A 13,506-nucleotide genomic window follows, 5' to 3' on the forward strand; every position below is an offset into this window, starting at 1 on the left:
TAATAAATTAAAAAAAAATCTCAAAATTTTGACCTATTTTTTGTCGATAAAAATAGGTCTAGTTTCACCTATTTTCATATGTACACTTTAACGTGACTCACACTGTATTTCTACCGTATGTGTTGTAGCAATTGATTTCATAACCCTGGGTTATACGAATTTGACCATCATTGGTTGGATTTTTATTGGTTTACAAAATGTAGATTGTTCTTTTCAGCCAAATGACGTCCACTGCTGAAAACTGCTGCTGGGCTGGAAAATGTAGATATAAAGGATTAAATGGGAATAGTCTTGTAACCCTGGTGTCAGTCTTTAGCAGCTAAACTTTTCGTGGGACAAACTTGAGCTTCACTGGTTTTTATTGGTTTTTATAAGCTGTAGATCCTGGCTGCACAGGAGATGCAGCAATAGGAATAGTCCTATAACCCTGGTTGACAAACTTGACAGTGAAAGTCAAGTTTGTCCCCGGGGACAATCTGGTTATCCGCTGTAGATTCTGGCTACACAGGAGTTGCAGCGGTGGGAACGAGATATGAAAATAGTCCCTAGACTTCTAAACATCAACACTTCTGACTGTAAACTTAGTGTGCCTTCTAATGCCCAAAATGATTTTCCATTTGAACGTTGAGTTCGATGAGGGTTTTAAGTGAATAGAAATACCAGAATTGTGCTTTTCAGGGTTTGTTTCCGCGAACCGGTCCTTTGCCTTTTTAGTTCCTTCCTTCCTAGTAATTCTAACCACCAAAGCTTTTAGCAAACAATTCAATACTAAATACTTCAAAGTCTTCCCTTTGGTTGATCTGATACTTTTATGTTTGTTCGTTTTACAGGGTTTCTAGGATTCCGTGAATAAATAGTAGGTACAGGAACGTTTCTTGTTTTCAGTTCTACCACAGGTTCTACGAACTATTTGGCCCGCAAAGTATAGTCTAGCGTCTCCACGTGTATTCGTATATTTTACTTTTGTTTTGCTACGAAATCTTATAGTATTTTGTGAGACTCTCTACTGACTTTTTCAAATTAAGCTCACGCCCGTCATTGAGTATGTATTTTTAATCTTTAAAATACCATTTTTGAATTTTTAAGAAAATCTCACTAGCAATTTAATATTTAGTTTAGACAAAAATAAACTATTTATATTATGAAACAGTGCACGAATATTCAGTAGGTTAGCTCAATCAATGAAAGTGTTTGGTGATCTTAAAAAACCGAAACTAAAATATCACCGACAGACCGACTGCAGTTTACCACTGCGTATAAATGAGGACACTTGCAAGATAGACATTTGCGCGAATGGACGTTTGCGCGAAAAGACACTTGCGCGAAAAACGCGAGCGGGATAGACGTTATTGTGAACTGCATTATTGCAAACGGCATTATCGTGACAAAAGCGCGGACAAAATTTTTGGGTTGGAACCTTTGTACAGTTGCAAACTGTCATCAGACCTTATATCTTTGTTGCAAAATACCGATTTCCAACTAGCGGCCGCCCACGACTTCGTACGCGTGGATCCCGTTTTACCCCCTTAACGGTAGAGTTTCGTAAAATCCTTTCTTAGCGGGTGCCTACGTCATAACATCTACCTGCATGCCAAATTTCAGCCCGATCCGTCCAGTGGTTTGGGATGTGCGTTGATAGATCACTATGTCAGTCAGTCAGTCGCCTTTTAGTTATAAATATTTTGATTTCAACTGCATAAAAAAATACCATAGTGTGCTTACTGGATTTTCTCGCATTGTGCCTTATTTTGCTAGGCCTGGGAACCGAACCAGCTGTGTTGATCTATTAGCTCAGAAACTTCGCTCTTTACCAGCTAATTCAATAGTTGCAAAATAAACTACTGCTTCAGTCCACCACCTTTGCCACTTTGAAAATACAAAGGAGACTTTTAGGTAAAGATAATGAAATAAATTCACGAACACTAGTAGTTCGCCTAATGTTAATATTTTTGGCATTGAAGTATAAATAAATAAATAAACACTCATTTATTGTTTGAGCATTACTATAGGTAGCACTTAACTTAGTCAGTGCCTGAGGTATGGGAGCGGCACGGGAGGGTTGACATTGACATTATGACGTGACAGAGCATACAAATCTGTGGGTCTAGTCAAAATGCCATCGCAAACCAATAGGAAGTTTTCGCTAATGTCAGTCGCCGCGTCACCAGTAATTCGATTCGATCGGAAAATGGCAGCCAAAATACACATTGAACCACCAAAGACGCGGCGATATAAAAGTTCATTCAAAATCGAATAAAAGTTAAAAAATGTCTATGATTTTGCGATTGTTTTTACTTTTTTTAGCTTTTTTTTTAAATTAGTTTCTTCCTTCTTCCTGCTCTCTGTTTACGTCTATGCTTCGCTGTCAAACTAACTGTCATAACGACATCACGATACGGATTTGTAAAAACAGCCTTAGGGTGGGTTGCACCATCTTAGTTTAACTTTGACAAACGTCTAAAATTTGTCAAACTCCATACAAAAAACACCGGTTAACGTCATAGTTACGGTCAAAGTTACGTGGTGCAACTCACCCTATTGTTTTTCGATCGAATCGAAGCTTATCACCGGGGTTTTAGTAATCGCAATGAAAATGGCGGGTGTTGCGATTGGATTCGATTTTGATTGAGTCTTAGATGCATGTTGGCTAAGCCTTTGTATGGGAAATTTCAATCCAGTCTTTCGATTATCGATAGGTAGGGCTTTGCGATTCGATTTTTTGCCGTTTGACTAAGCCTTTTTTGTTATCGACCTCTTTTGCGATTTGTTTATTTGTTTGCGACTGGTTTGCGATTGGTTTGCGATGGGTTTGCGATTAAAGTGCGTTTTGACTAGACCCACTGAAGCATATCTGTATATAAGTCTCGCTGACATTTGACGTCTCAAAAACAGCCTTGCGTCCCGCTCCTATAGGTACAGTCGCGGAATGAAAAGGTTCGTCACCTTAGTGTCGGTTTTCGCTTGCACTAGGTACTGTAAGAGTCAAACCTGCCAACATAACCGTGCAAGAAACAGTGCTGCTAACATTTAAATAAATATGACGTTTGCTAACGAATAAGGTTTTGCTTGTTTATTTTTCTATCCCATCAGTGCAATGTTACAAAATGTACTTTTTTTTTAATAGATAATAATGGCAGGTTGAACCAACAAGAATGTTTTAGTTTGTCAATCATAATAATCTTCTTGACAAGTTAAATCGTCAAACAACTTTGATCTGAATAATTTTGAACTTTACTGACGAACAGTTAAAGATTATTTTCTCTAACTCGAGATTATTCTGTAACATAGTTTCAAAAGGTAATATGTGCTCGCGATTCGTTGAAGGAATCAATTTGAAAACTGACGAACCTTTTCATTCCGTGACTGTACCTCAGGCATTGACTGACTAAAGCGCCGTTTGCTTATATACTTTACCCGGGAATTGAACAAACTAAAAGCTATTAAAAATTACACACTGTATTTTTTATTGCATCGATCGTTAGGGTTAAGTATAAGGATGAAATCTCTGAAACAAACTTGATAAATCAAATGAGAGGAAAACCATGAAATCTTAAATTATTAACAGAAAATTGTATGGTATGTTGGTTTTTCGAAAAAAAAAAAGGGAAATCTTTGTATGCAGTTCTCTTTCTTTTCAAAAATAAAGAAATGTTTTCTTTGAGTAAAATTTTCTATCTACAGTATTAAGAGTACCTACTTTCCCTCCAGGTGGCATTACAAAATTCCATCCTTTATAAGGCTTTTTTGTCTTTATTTTGTTATTTTATTAAATAGAAAATGGTTTCAAAATGGAGTATTTAATGCCGAGAGTGTTTTTTTGTTAGTTAAATAACTTAAATACCCAATTATATCCTTTGTGTGAATATTTTTTTTATCCGTAGTTTTTACCACCTAAATGTTATTTGTGAAACAAAATAAAGCCTCTCAAATGTTCGTTAAATATTTACACAGTTTTTCAGACCGGTGTTTTTAATACTTGTTTATTAAATTTTCAGGTACACCGCAGAATGAGTGGCTGCGGCGTGTGTACAAGTAAGTTCAATTTTGTGGAAATTGCATGAACGAATTTTATATTTCTTTTTTGCTTTGAAGATCGTTGGAATATCTTCAAAGCAAAAAAGAAATATAAAATTCGTAAACACAACGAATTTTTGCCTATTTCTTAGCAAGAAAGGTTTTTCTTTTACACTTTTTTTTAGTAAATGGGATGAAAAAGCTGTAAAAAAGCTGTAAAAAAACTTAATTTATAATCAAGCAGGTTTTTATCCAATTTACTTACTAATTTTATTTTTCAGCACAATCCCTTATTTTTTTTATGTCAGACACATTTTATAATATCCGATTTGTATGAAAATTAAAAATATTAAAATGAAGATATCAATTTTCTGACTTCACCATACCATTTATATGCCCGTGTTAACATGGGCTAGTGTCGGCTCATATACCTATTTACCTAACACCCTGTATAACTGCGCTTTCTCTTTTGCACATTTATTTCTTTCTTTTTTGTGTGGTTTACAATTATTGCTAAAATGGTTTATCTATCCATCTTTCTTTTTGTTTTTATTTATTTGCTCAAAATATTTCAGCACGTACAACATTCTACAGACTAATTCAAAACATATCTCCATAAAATACATGTTTCAGGAACTGCACATACAATTTAAACAAATCCTTTGAATTGAAACTTTAACGCAACAATTTTAAGCCGCGGCTATTTAATTCTTTGCGTTTGCAGTCAGAGAGTATATCCCTGACGTATATTTCAAATGCAAAATTAAGTTTGTTTTTTATTCCGCGTCATAGTCGCGTTCAACTTCTCTATAATCCAAAGTTGGAACATCGGCTTGTTTGAACGTGGCGTTTTGACGCAATTGTCGAGAACTCAGCTTGAGTTGAGAATGGGAACTAATACAATGGATTCTGATGTTAGCTAGGCTTTAGTTACTAAGGGCTTGATTCCACGGCAATCCAGTGGAATGCAGTATCTCGAAAATCTGGCTGGACTGTCTTGTCAACCTGAACATTAGTGAACATGCTCACTCATACAACCTTTTTATAGATAACAAGGCAGATATTTGATCGCAATCGCACATGGTGTTAGGTGAGATGCAGTATGGTACATACTACATATCTGCCCTGTAAGTGCCTATTTACTCTTGCCTTAAAAAGGCCCGGATTATAGTGTCCGGAAAAGACAGAAGAATATTTACTATTTTTTGCTTTCCTGAGATTCTCAGACATATTCCGACAGATTCTAAATAATTATTAGAGTTCCTACGTAAAATCAAATTAATTTAATAGTTGCAATATTCTCTAACTGCAAATAAATACAAGTTTGACACAAAAAGTATACTACAAGATAAATTATTTCTTGCTTTCAACTCTTTTGCTTATATTTTCAAATGTATAAATCAGTAGAAATATTTTAAGCTTTCCTTCTTTTCTATTCATTTAACGGACGACGGCAGATCTGGGTACACCGACATCCGTATTCACATACATTACTATGAAGTTTCATAATGCGCGGGGAGTGGGGACGCACAGGGTTACACACGAACCAATCACAGAGATTCAACGCTGTGCGTTCGATTTGCTGCTTCACTTAATCAAGCATCGTTTGTGATTACCGGCGTGAGGTATTATTAAAGTTATAATATGAGCGATTTTCCCACCAAAATGTACATATAATGATGTACCGTCGACATACGAGTCACAAGTTGTGATTATGCGCGCGCACGCGTCGCGCTAATACCATTAATCTCAGTATAATGTATGCACAGTTAGCCCCTAAACTACCCGTTTGACTTAGTACAAGTTCGGTTCAGAGGCCATCACGGTACATCAAGTGGAATGTACAGTAGGTAACGTGATTTTACCGTGTACGGGCTCGTTCACACGGCAATCCAGTAAGGCAGATTCTGCATAACTGGACTGTAGTGTGAACACTCATAGCATAGGTTTTACGGCTGGTCCATTTTAAAACCTAGTAAAGGACACTTGTGAAGATTTTTGGTTTTTTTTATAAATCACCTTGGTCTCCACAGGATGTAAAGACAGAAATCGCTTTATTACACTTAACACTGGAAAAACGCGTTGCTAAAAACCTGGTAAGTCCAATCCAGAACTAAAACCAGAAAGATACCCAAGTAAGTTATCCAAAAGTCAACGTACCCTGGATACAAGTTCGTATGCAAAAAGTTTTAATGTACTCATAGTCCCATCACTACTTTTTAGATTACATTATAACACCCGATTTGTGTACTAGTCTTTCAATACCTACATCGTTCGTTCGTTTCAGCCAAATGACGTCCACTGCTGGACAAAGGCCTCCTCCAAGGTTTTCCACAATGAACGGTCCTGCGCTGCCCGCATCCAGGCTCTTCCCGCGACCTTTACCAGATCGTCGGTCCACCTAGTAGGAGGCCTTCTCACGCTACGTCTTCCAGCCCGTGGTCGCCACTCAAGACCTACATAATAACGAGTACCTAAAGTATTGAAATTACAGTCAAACCTCCTTACCTTTCACAGAATCCAACCCAATACATCTAAATACAACTAATAACAATTTAATACATGTACCGCACCAAATAAATCACTAATGCCTACCCAACCCTAATGGCCAATCAAAAAGTAATTCAGCTGCCAACATGGCGGACTGTATAAACTAATTAGTCCCATCTTAGCAAACAGTTTGCAGTCCGCCGGCTAACTATGCATAAATTATAGTCAGATTAATCGCATGACACACAACCACAGTATAGGAATGGTTAAAAGGGTCACTTTGAGGTCATACAAATTTTTTCTTCTTTCATTTGTCGTGCACATCATCATCATCATCATCATTTCAGCCATAGGACGTCCACTGCTGAACATAGGTCTCCCCTAATGCTTTCCACGTTGATCGATTGGTAGCGGCCTGCATCCAGCGCTTGCCTGCTACCTTTACGATGTCGTCGGTCCACAAATTGTCGTGCACAAATGACTAATATCCCTATTAGCCCCTAAGTCCTCCAAATGGAACATGATCATAATGATGACGTTGATGATGATGAAGCTCTAAATATTCATGTCATAAGAATGGGTTCACTACAAATTTTACTTCATCAGTGGACGAAGATAGACTTAGCGTTCCTCGAAGCTTGAACGGGCAGTACTATGTTGACACGTTTAGTCGTTATTTAATGAATGCACTGACTTGTTTTTTTCCCGCCAGGCATCTTTGACATAGTCACAAGAGCTAGAAATATTTTGAGTAAGTACCTACTAAACAACAGAAACTTTGGTTTCTGTGGTAAACAAGGCCGAATGAAATAAATAAAATCGTGATTAATCAGCTATGTGCAATACACACAATGTTTGCCGGCCCAAATTCGAAATTTTTCAGAGAACAATGCATTTAGCCTACTGCATTTTATTTGACTGTGCAACGGACGTGAGCGTGCATAATGCCGATTTATGACTTGACGTATTTATGGCTCAATACATACATAGTTACATACGCAAATTAGCAAATGAACAACATTTCAGCTAAATAGGTAGCTTTGATCAGCTGCAATTATGTATGCGGTACAACTCCTATTATAATAAGGACAATAATTGCCAAGGGTGGTTTCAAACCCCGTCGCAGCTGGACTATTGTGGTAAACCCACTCGAAACACAAGCGTTAATTAGCTCGAGGGGTTATCGAGAATAAATGTACGAGTATGTTCAAAAAAGTAAGTTATGATTGGTCTCCTAAGTGACCAACCACTCCTAGTACCAATACTACGAGTACGTTTGCTTACATTACCAAATACATCATCAGGTCTGCGTTAGGAGTGCCTAAATTCTCCTTTGCCTATAGATGTAGATGAGGATTGTGATTCGTGCTCCAAAAGCAAAACTTCTTTTTTAATAAATACACTTCTTATTTCGCTGAAAACGTTTCCAGGCTATCGACTTTTTGATTCTGAAAATTCATATAAGCACTTAGGCCATCATGTATGGTATTCGACGAACTACGCCATTTCTAAAGAATGTTACTTTGAACGTGTACCTCATAATACTATAACTATAACTTCAGTTCAAGTAAATTCTTATAAAAACAAATCCAATGCTATTGTCAAACACGATAAAAGTTTTTCAAGAAATGGGACCTTGGGGCCCGGAGGCCAAAAACTGTACTATACAGGGTAAGGCAAAATTTTTTTGCAAATAGCACGCTGGATTTTTCGAAAACAGTTCGAAGTAGGGACGTGTGGGTGAACAAAATTTTTTGAAGTTTTACTACATTCTTATCCCGAAAATCATTTTCATAACAGTCCCGTTATGAAAATGTAGTTTCCACTATTCCTACCTCTCGTTCCCACCGCTGCAACTCCTGTGTAGCCAGGATCTACAGCTTGACCCCCAATAAAAACCCAATCAGTGAAGGTCAAGTTTGTAATACATTTTCATAGTGAATTTACAGTGAAAATACTCTTTGTTACAGACCGAGTGAACATAGGAAAACTAGGAGAAGAGAAAACAGTTTTGAAGAGGCTACCCCTTTTAGTGGTAAGTAAATTTATTTGGCACTTTATGTACATAAATTCAGCTTCTGTGGTGACATTTCGTCGAAATCTCTCTTAAGTAACTCTTAGCCTAATATTTTTGGAGTTCCGCTACTCAAAAGGAAAGAAGAATCCTTAAAAATCACTTTGTAGTCCGTCTGTTTGTAAAGACCTTTATCTCAAAACGTTGGAATTAATATCCAACACTTCAGTAAATGGTTCCGTGGAGAGAAATGAGGTAATAAAAATACTGCCATTTGATGAGATGAGATTCAAATTGTGTAAATCTGATATTGTCTTGTATATCACATACTTTGCAATAAAGCCAAGCTTAGCTAAGCTTCGAACAAGTTGATTCGATGGTAATTCTCAAGCGTTCACACGCGTCAAGTTTTTCTATAGAATTGGACAAAGGAGCTGTGCGGAGCGGGGACGATAAGTGACGGATGACCAGCGTCTTGGCAATATCTACTGAGATGCTACGACACTATACTGAGTGGATACCTTTTCAGTATCACTGTACCTACTCGTCAAATATTTTTTAGGTGTTGCTGTAAGTTAAGTGTATTGTCGATGATACAGAATAAACATTTCTTCTTCTTCATAATGAAATCTGATTGGTTATTCAACAAACTTCTCTGCTCCGCTCCGCTTTGGTGAAAATTGAGCCTAAATTTTATGTGTATGTTATAGGAGGCCTGTCTACATTACGTTTGCCTTTCTAATTTTCTGTTCATAGTTTTAGGCTGCCTTTACCGTTTTAGAATCAGTTTGGGCACATTGTTTGTTTTATCAGTACATACTAATGCAACCCGTTTGGCACCGACCGCCAGTGCCGCGGGGGCGGTGCCAAATCACGCGGTTATCTTAATTGATTTAACGATTAAATGAGCTTTGATGTGCACAATAAATTTTGAACAGCAGGTGCTTTCGTATTAGCTAACATTACAGCATAAATTGACTATAAGTAGCAATGGCTTGGGCACATAGCTCGTAGAACTATGATGGTTCGGTACCTACCGCCGCTCGACTGAAGCCACGATAGCCGAACGGTGAAGGGGTCGACTCGTTAATTCGTGAACTGGGGAACGCTTGTTCGGTCCCCGGCGCCGCTTTGTGCAATAACAAATTACTAAATCTTTTAAAAAAGGAATGCTGGCTTCTGGCTGGTTGGGGCAGAAAAGGTCTCGAGTGGCGACCACAGGCCAGAAGACGTAATGTAGGCAGACCTCCTAGATGAAACCTAAGTAATAAAGTTACAGTACTTATGCTATCTTTATTCTTCAGCCTTCAGTACTGCTTTATTTTTTATCTAACGACGTTACACCCGTATGCAAAAACATTACTATAAGGTCTCGCAGTGCGCGTGGACGCACAGGGTCACATGCGAACCAATCACAGAGCTCTATTCAACGCTGTGTGTTCAATTTGCTGCTTCACTTTAAGCAGGAATCGTTTGTGAATACGGGCGTTATTCTTGACCATGATGGGTCATTCTTTTAACATATCCTGACAAAACTAAACTAAACTAAACAAAAGAGATCTGCTCTATTTGTTACAAGACAAACCCTAACCCTCTCTACCCACAAAAATAGTTCGCATTTACGTTTGTTTATGCTAAATTACGTCAAGCTAACATGGCGTATGATGTATTGTACCGCAATACACATTTTCTTGACATATCCCTATCCGCACACACAATCTTTCATAGTGCCCTTTATGTAAAAAGCTTTGGGTATAATGTTACCCGCATCGAGAAAAATAGGCTTATATTTTTTGTGTTTTCCAGGAGTCAAGTTTGTTAGACAAAAAAGGGATCTCGGAGCGAATGTTTTGATAACTCAGAGGTTTAGCGAGAAAATTGTGACACCTGGCGAAGATGTAAGTATAATATTTTTATTAAAAAGGCACCAGCTGGTTAAACAGGGCCGATTCTGGAAATAATTTGGAAACAAAATATGAAATGTGATATTGGTTTAAAGAAGAAAGGTTCATGAATAAATAAACTGAATTTGTGACTCATTGAAATCACGAATAACGTAAAGCGAAATTGTTTAAATAAATGAATGTAAAACATTCACTAAATATGACGTGAATGGTATCGATTTTATCTCAAGTTCTTTTGCAAGTATTTTTAAACCACTCGAAAAGTTTTAAACAAAATTCTTTCACCGTATTCGTTACACGCAGAATCGTTAACCTGAGCTCAATTACTCGTTTTGACTTCGACCCCTTACTGGGTCTCAAATAAAGATTTCGTGGAAAGGAACGCACATAAATTAAAACCAGGTAATGTATCACAGTCAATGATATCCTTGCGCTTTTTGCTTTTCATCATTTGTCAATGTCGAAAATTACATTCTGTGTGCCTACCATGAGTTTACGTTAGGTGTGCTCGCTAGCGACTGCGTAAAAAAATGACATTTAAATGTATGACATATTGTGCAGCGCCCCTAGCGGCTACTTTCAAGAAATAAAATCTTCATAGAATTTTTTGACGTATTCGCTAGCGAGCTCACCTAACGTAAACTCATGGTAGGCACACTGTTAATGTAATTCGATCGTGATCTCTATCAGTACGTATACCTAATTAAAATATACGAGCCTATACTGCGAGTAATTGCAAAATTCACGGAATGGATTTTCGAAAAGAGAGCTTTTAAAATTCGTATGCGATTATGATTTCGAATGGTTCGAAAATACGCCTCCTGATCTTGGATTCCATATTAAATAGAGTTTGAATAGCTTTGAAGTGCATTTTAAAATATTGATGCATATTAGGTACCATAAACCAATATCAGACGCTTGGAATTTCGCTATTTGGTCCTAAAATTGGTGTCCAAAGACCTTTGAAGCAGGTGTTCTTTAGTCCTTATACATAACATTACCTATCTACCTAGTAAACATAGAACAGTTAAGAATCTATTAGTTTCAAAAGTTTCTGTTATTAAAATTGTTTATTAGCTACATACAGATATCACATTTTGTTGCAAAATAAGAGCTATTACAACTACATAAGAAGCTACAGTGTTTATCTTGATGTTCTGTCGATATGATTAAATGAAAAAAATCGTCACATCCAATAGAAAGCGGAATGCCTCCGGGAATCAGAATCAGAATTATCATTATAATTGCTTGTAAGGAAAGAGCGATAAGCTAGAGCGAAACTATTTCAGATTAAAAGCTGTCGCAAACTTTGTACAGAACGACTAGTTGTTAGTCTCATGTTATCTCTTATGACCCCAAAAACATATTTTATAAGTTTTCGTGGTTTATTTGTTTTTGAATCTAAGACCTAGTCTCAAACGCAGGCCCGACCACAGCCCAATCTTTTCTATTATTCTTTTTTATCTTTTCTTTACTCATGTACTAGCTAACACAATAAATCAATTAATAATGACACAACAATCAACAATATTTTTTTCTTAAAACCATTAAAGATACTTACTTCCTTCTTGAATCCACATCTCAAGTCGACAAAGCAAACGCCATCAGTTTGCCAAATTCTCGACAAAATGGAAGAAACAAGATCCTTCATAGCACTACCATCTCGCAATAGATCCGCTGTGTATTGGAAATACAAAAATATTTGTTTTTGCGTATTTTATTTCAAAGGCCGAATCTGCCGTCTGAATTTTTGTCACCTAAAACGTGTGCGAATTTCATACCGTTTGAAAATGGTTTTTGTCTTTTTTAGTTTTTGTATACGGTTGGACATTTTTTGGGGAATCAGCGTGGAAGGCCAATCGGGATGGAATCGGGAGTTTTGATTGGGATCATAGTCATTAAGAGGAGCATTTTTACTTAAAAGGACTTTACAGTTTTTCTTTAATTATTATGATACATACAGACAAATTCATTCTAGAAAGTAATTGTAAAACTTAGTAATGTAAGTTAGATTCAGTTCGACAGATGTCATCTATAAAATCTTAAAGTAATTCGTTGAAATGAGAATTGAGATTGAAGAGTCATCTTTACTGTGTAACATAATATTAGCAACAGCATCGTCATTCGGAGAACTGATAAATTAATGTCTTAGGCGTTTTTTCGCCGTGAAAATCTACGGGTAAGTCACATTACGTAGGCACGGATGCCAGTGGTGTTTAGATCACTGTGTTGACATAAATTGAGGCAAATACCACGGCGTTTTAGCCGGACGGTTAAAAAAACTTACCGTGAGAGGCCTTATTGTCGCTAGCATTGGTTGAAACAATAGTAAATTATGTATATCAATAACATTATATCTTAGATTGGATCGCTTTTCTACATATTCTTCGTCTTCCATATTATTTTCCTTTATTTAATTTTATCTTCCATCTTTCCATTCGCATTTACAATTTCTTAAAAGATAAAATCATTATTTACCCTGTCTCTTTCACACTTTTATAAATTATCGCTCTAACAATTTCTGTCGCACATCTTCAGGAATCCGTCCATTTATCATTCGTATTGTACGAGAAGAATTACATAACTATTATTTTGCCCGAAATAAGAAGACATTTTTAATATTCCCAATAAGGTTAGTTTAATAAAGGTTATTATGGAAATTCTTGTCATTTAAAGAACATTTTGCCCCCCTACACACTTTTCTGTGACGCCTGCTCGTAAATTACACTTTCCTTGATGTAGGTACGATGGCACATCAAAATAAAAATTGTGGTACTTTACGTAGTCGCAATAGATGCGATTTTACAACAATGCAAGTCTGTTGAGTGTACAAGTATTCGTCTGATGGATGAGTTATCACTGTACCTAAACATGATATAAAATGTCTTTTTAACTAATTATAGTTGTTGCAATTCACGAGCTTTACATATTATGTGGTGGCTCATCACAGTTCCTTTTTCAAAAGTTTTGATAGACATTACACTATCGTTATGTGCATGTACACGTACACTCGCCTTCGTGAGTTGCAAGAACTATACTATCATATAAGTTGTAGGAGAGAGAGTAGATTAAAATCCGTAGCGT

The 13,506-nt window shown here is 36.8% G+C and overlaps 1 protein-coding gene across 1 annotated transcript in view; it reads left to right on the forward strand.

The window, feature by feature from the left end:
- LOC114350978 (uncharacterized) overlaps positions 1 to 13,506 on the forward strand; it is a gene marked incomplete at its 5' end in the record, with an annotated part of 33,715 nt that overhangs the window by 18,243 nt on the left and 1,966 nt on the right. The window contains 3 exons of the mRNA XM_028301988.1: positions 3,996 to 4,032; positions 8,475 to 8,539; positions 10,325 to 10,416. Of these exons, the coding sequence (XP_028157789.1) occupies positions 3,996 to 4,032; positions 8,475 to 8,539; positions 10,325 to 10,416 (194 nt within the window). The remainder of the gene's footprint in view (positions 1 to 3,995; positions 4,033 to 8,474; positions 8,540 to 10,324; positions 10,417 to 13,506) is intronic.

The sequence above is a fragment of the Ostrinia furnacalis genome, unplaced genomic scaffold, assembly GCF_004193835.3.
Source record: "Ostrinia furnacalis isolate ACB-3 unplaced genomic scaffold, ASM419383v2 OfSCF1042, whole genome shotgun sequence".
NCBI classification, from domain to species: Eukaryota; Metazoa; Arthropoda; class Insecta; order Lepidoptera; family Crambidae; genus Ostrinia; species Ostrinia furnacalis.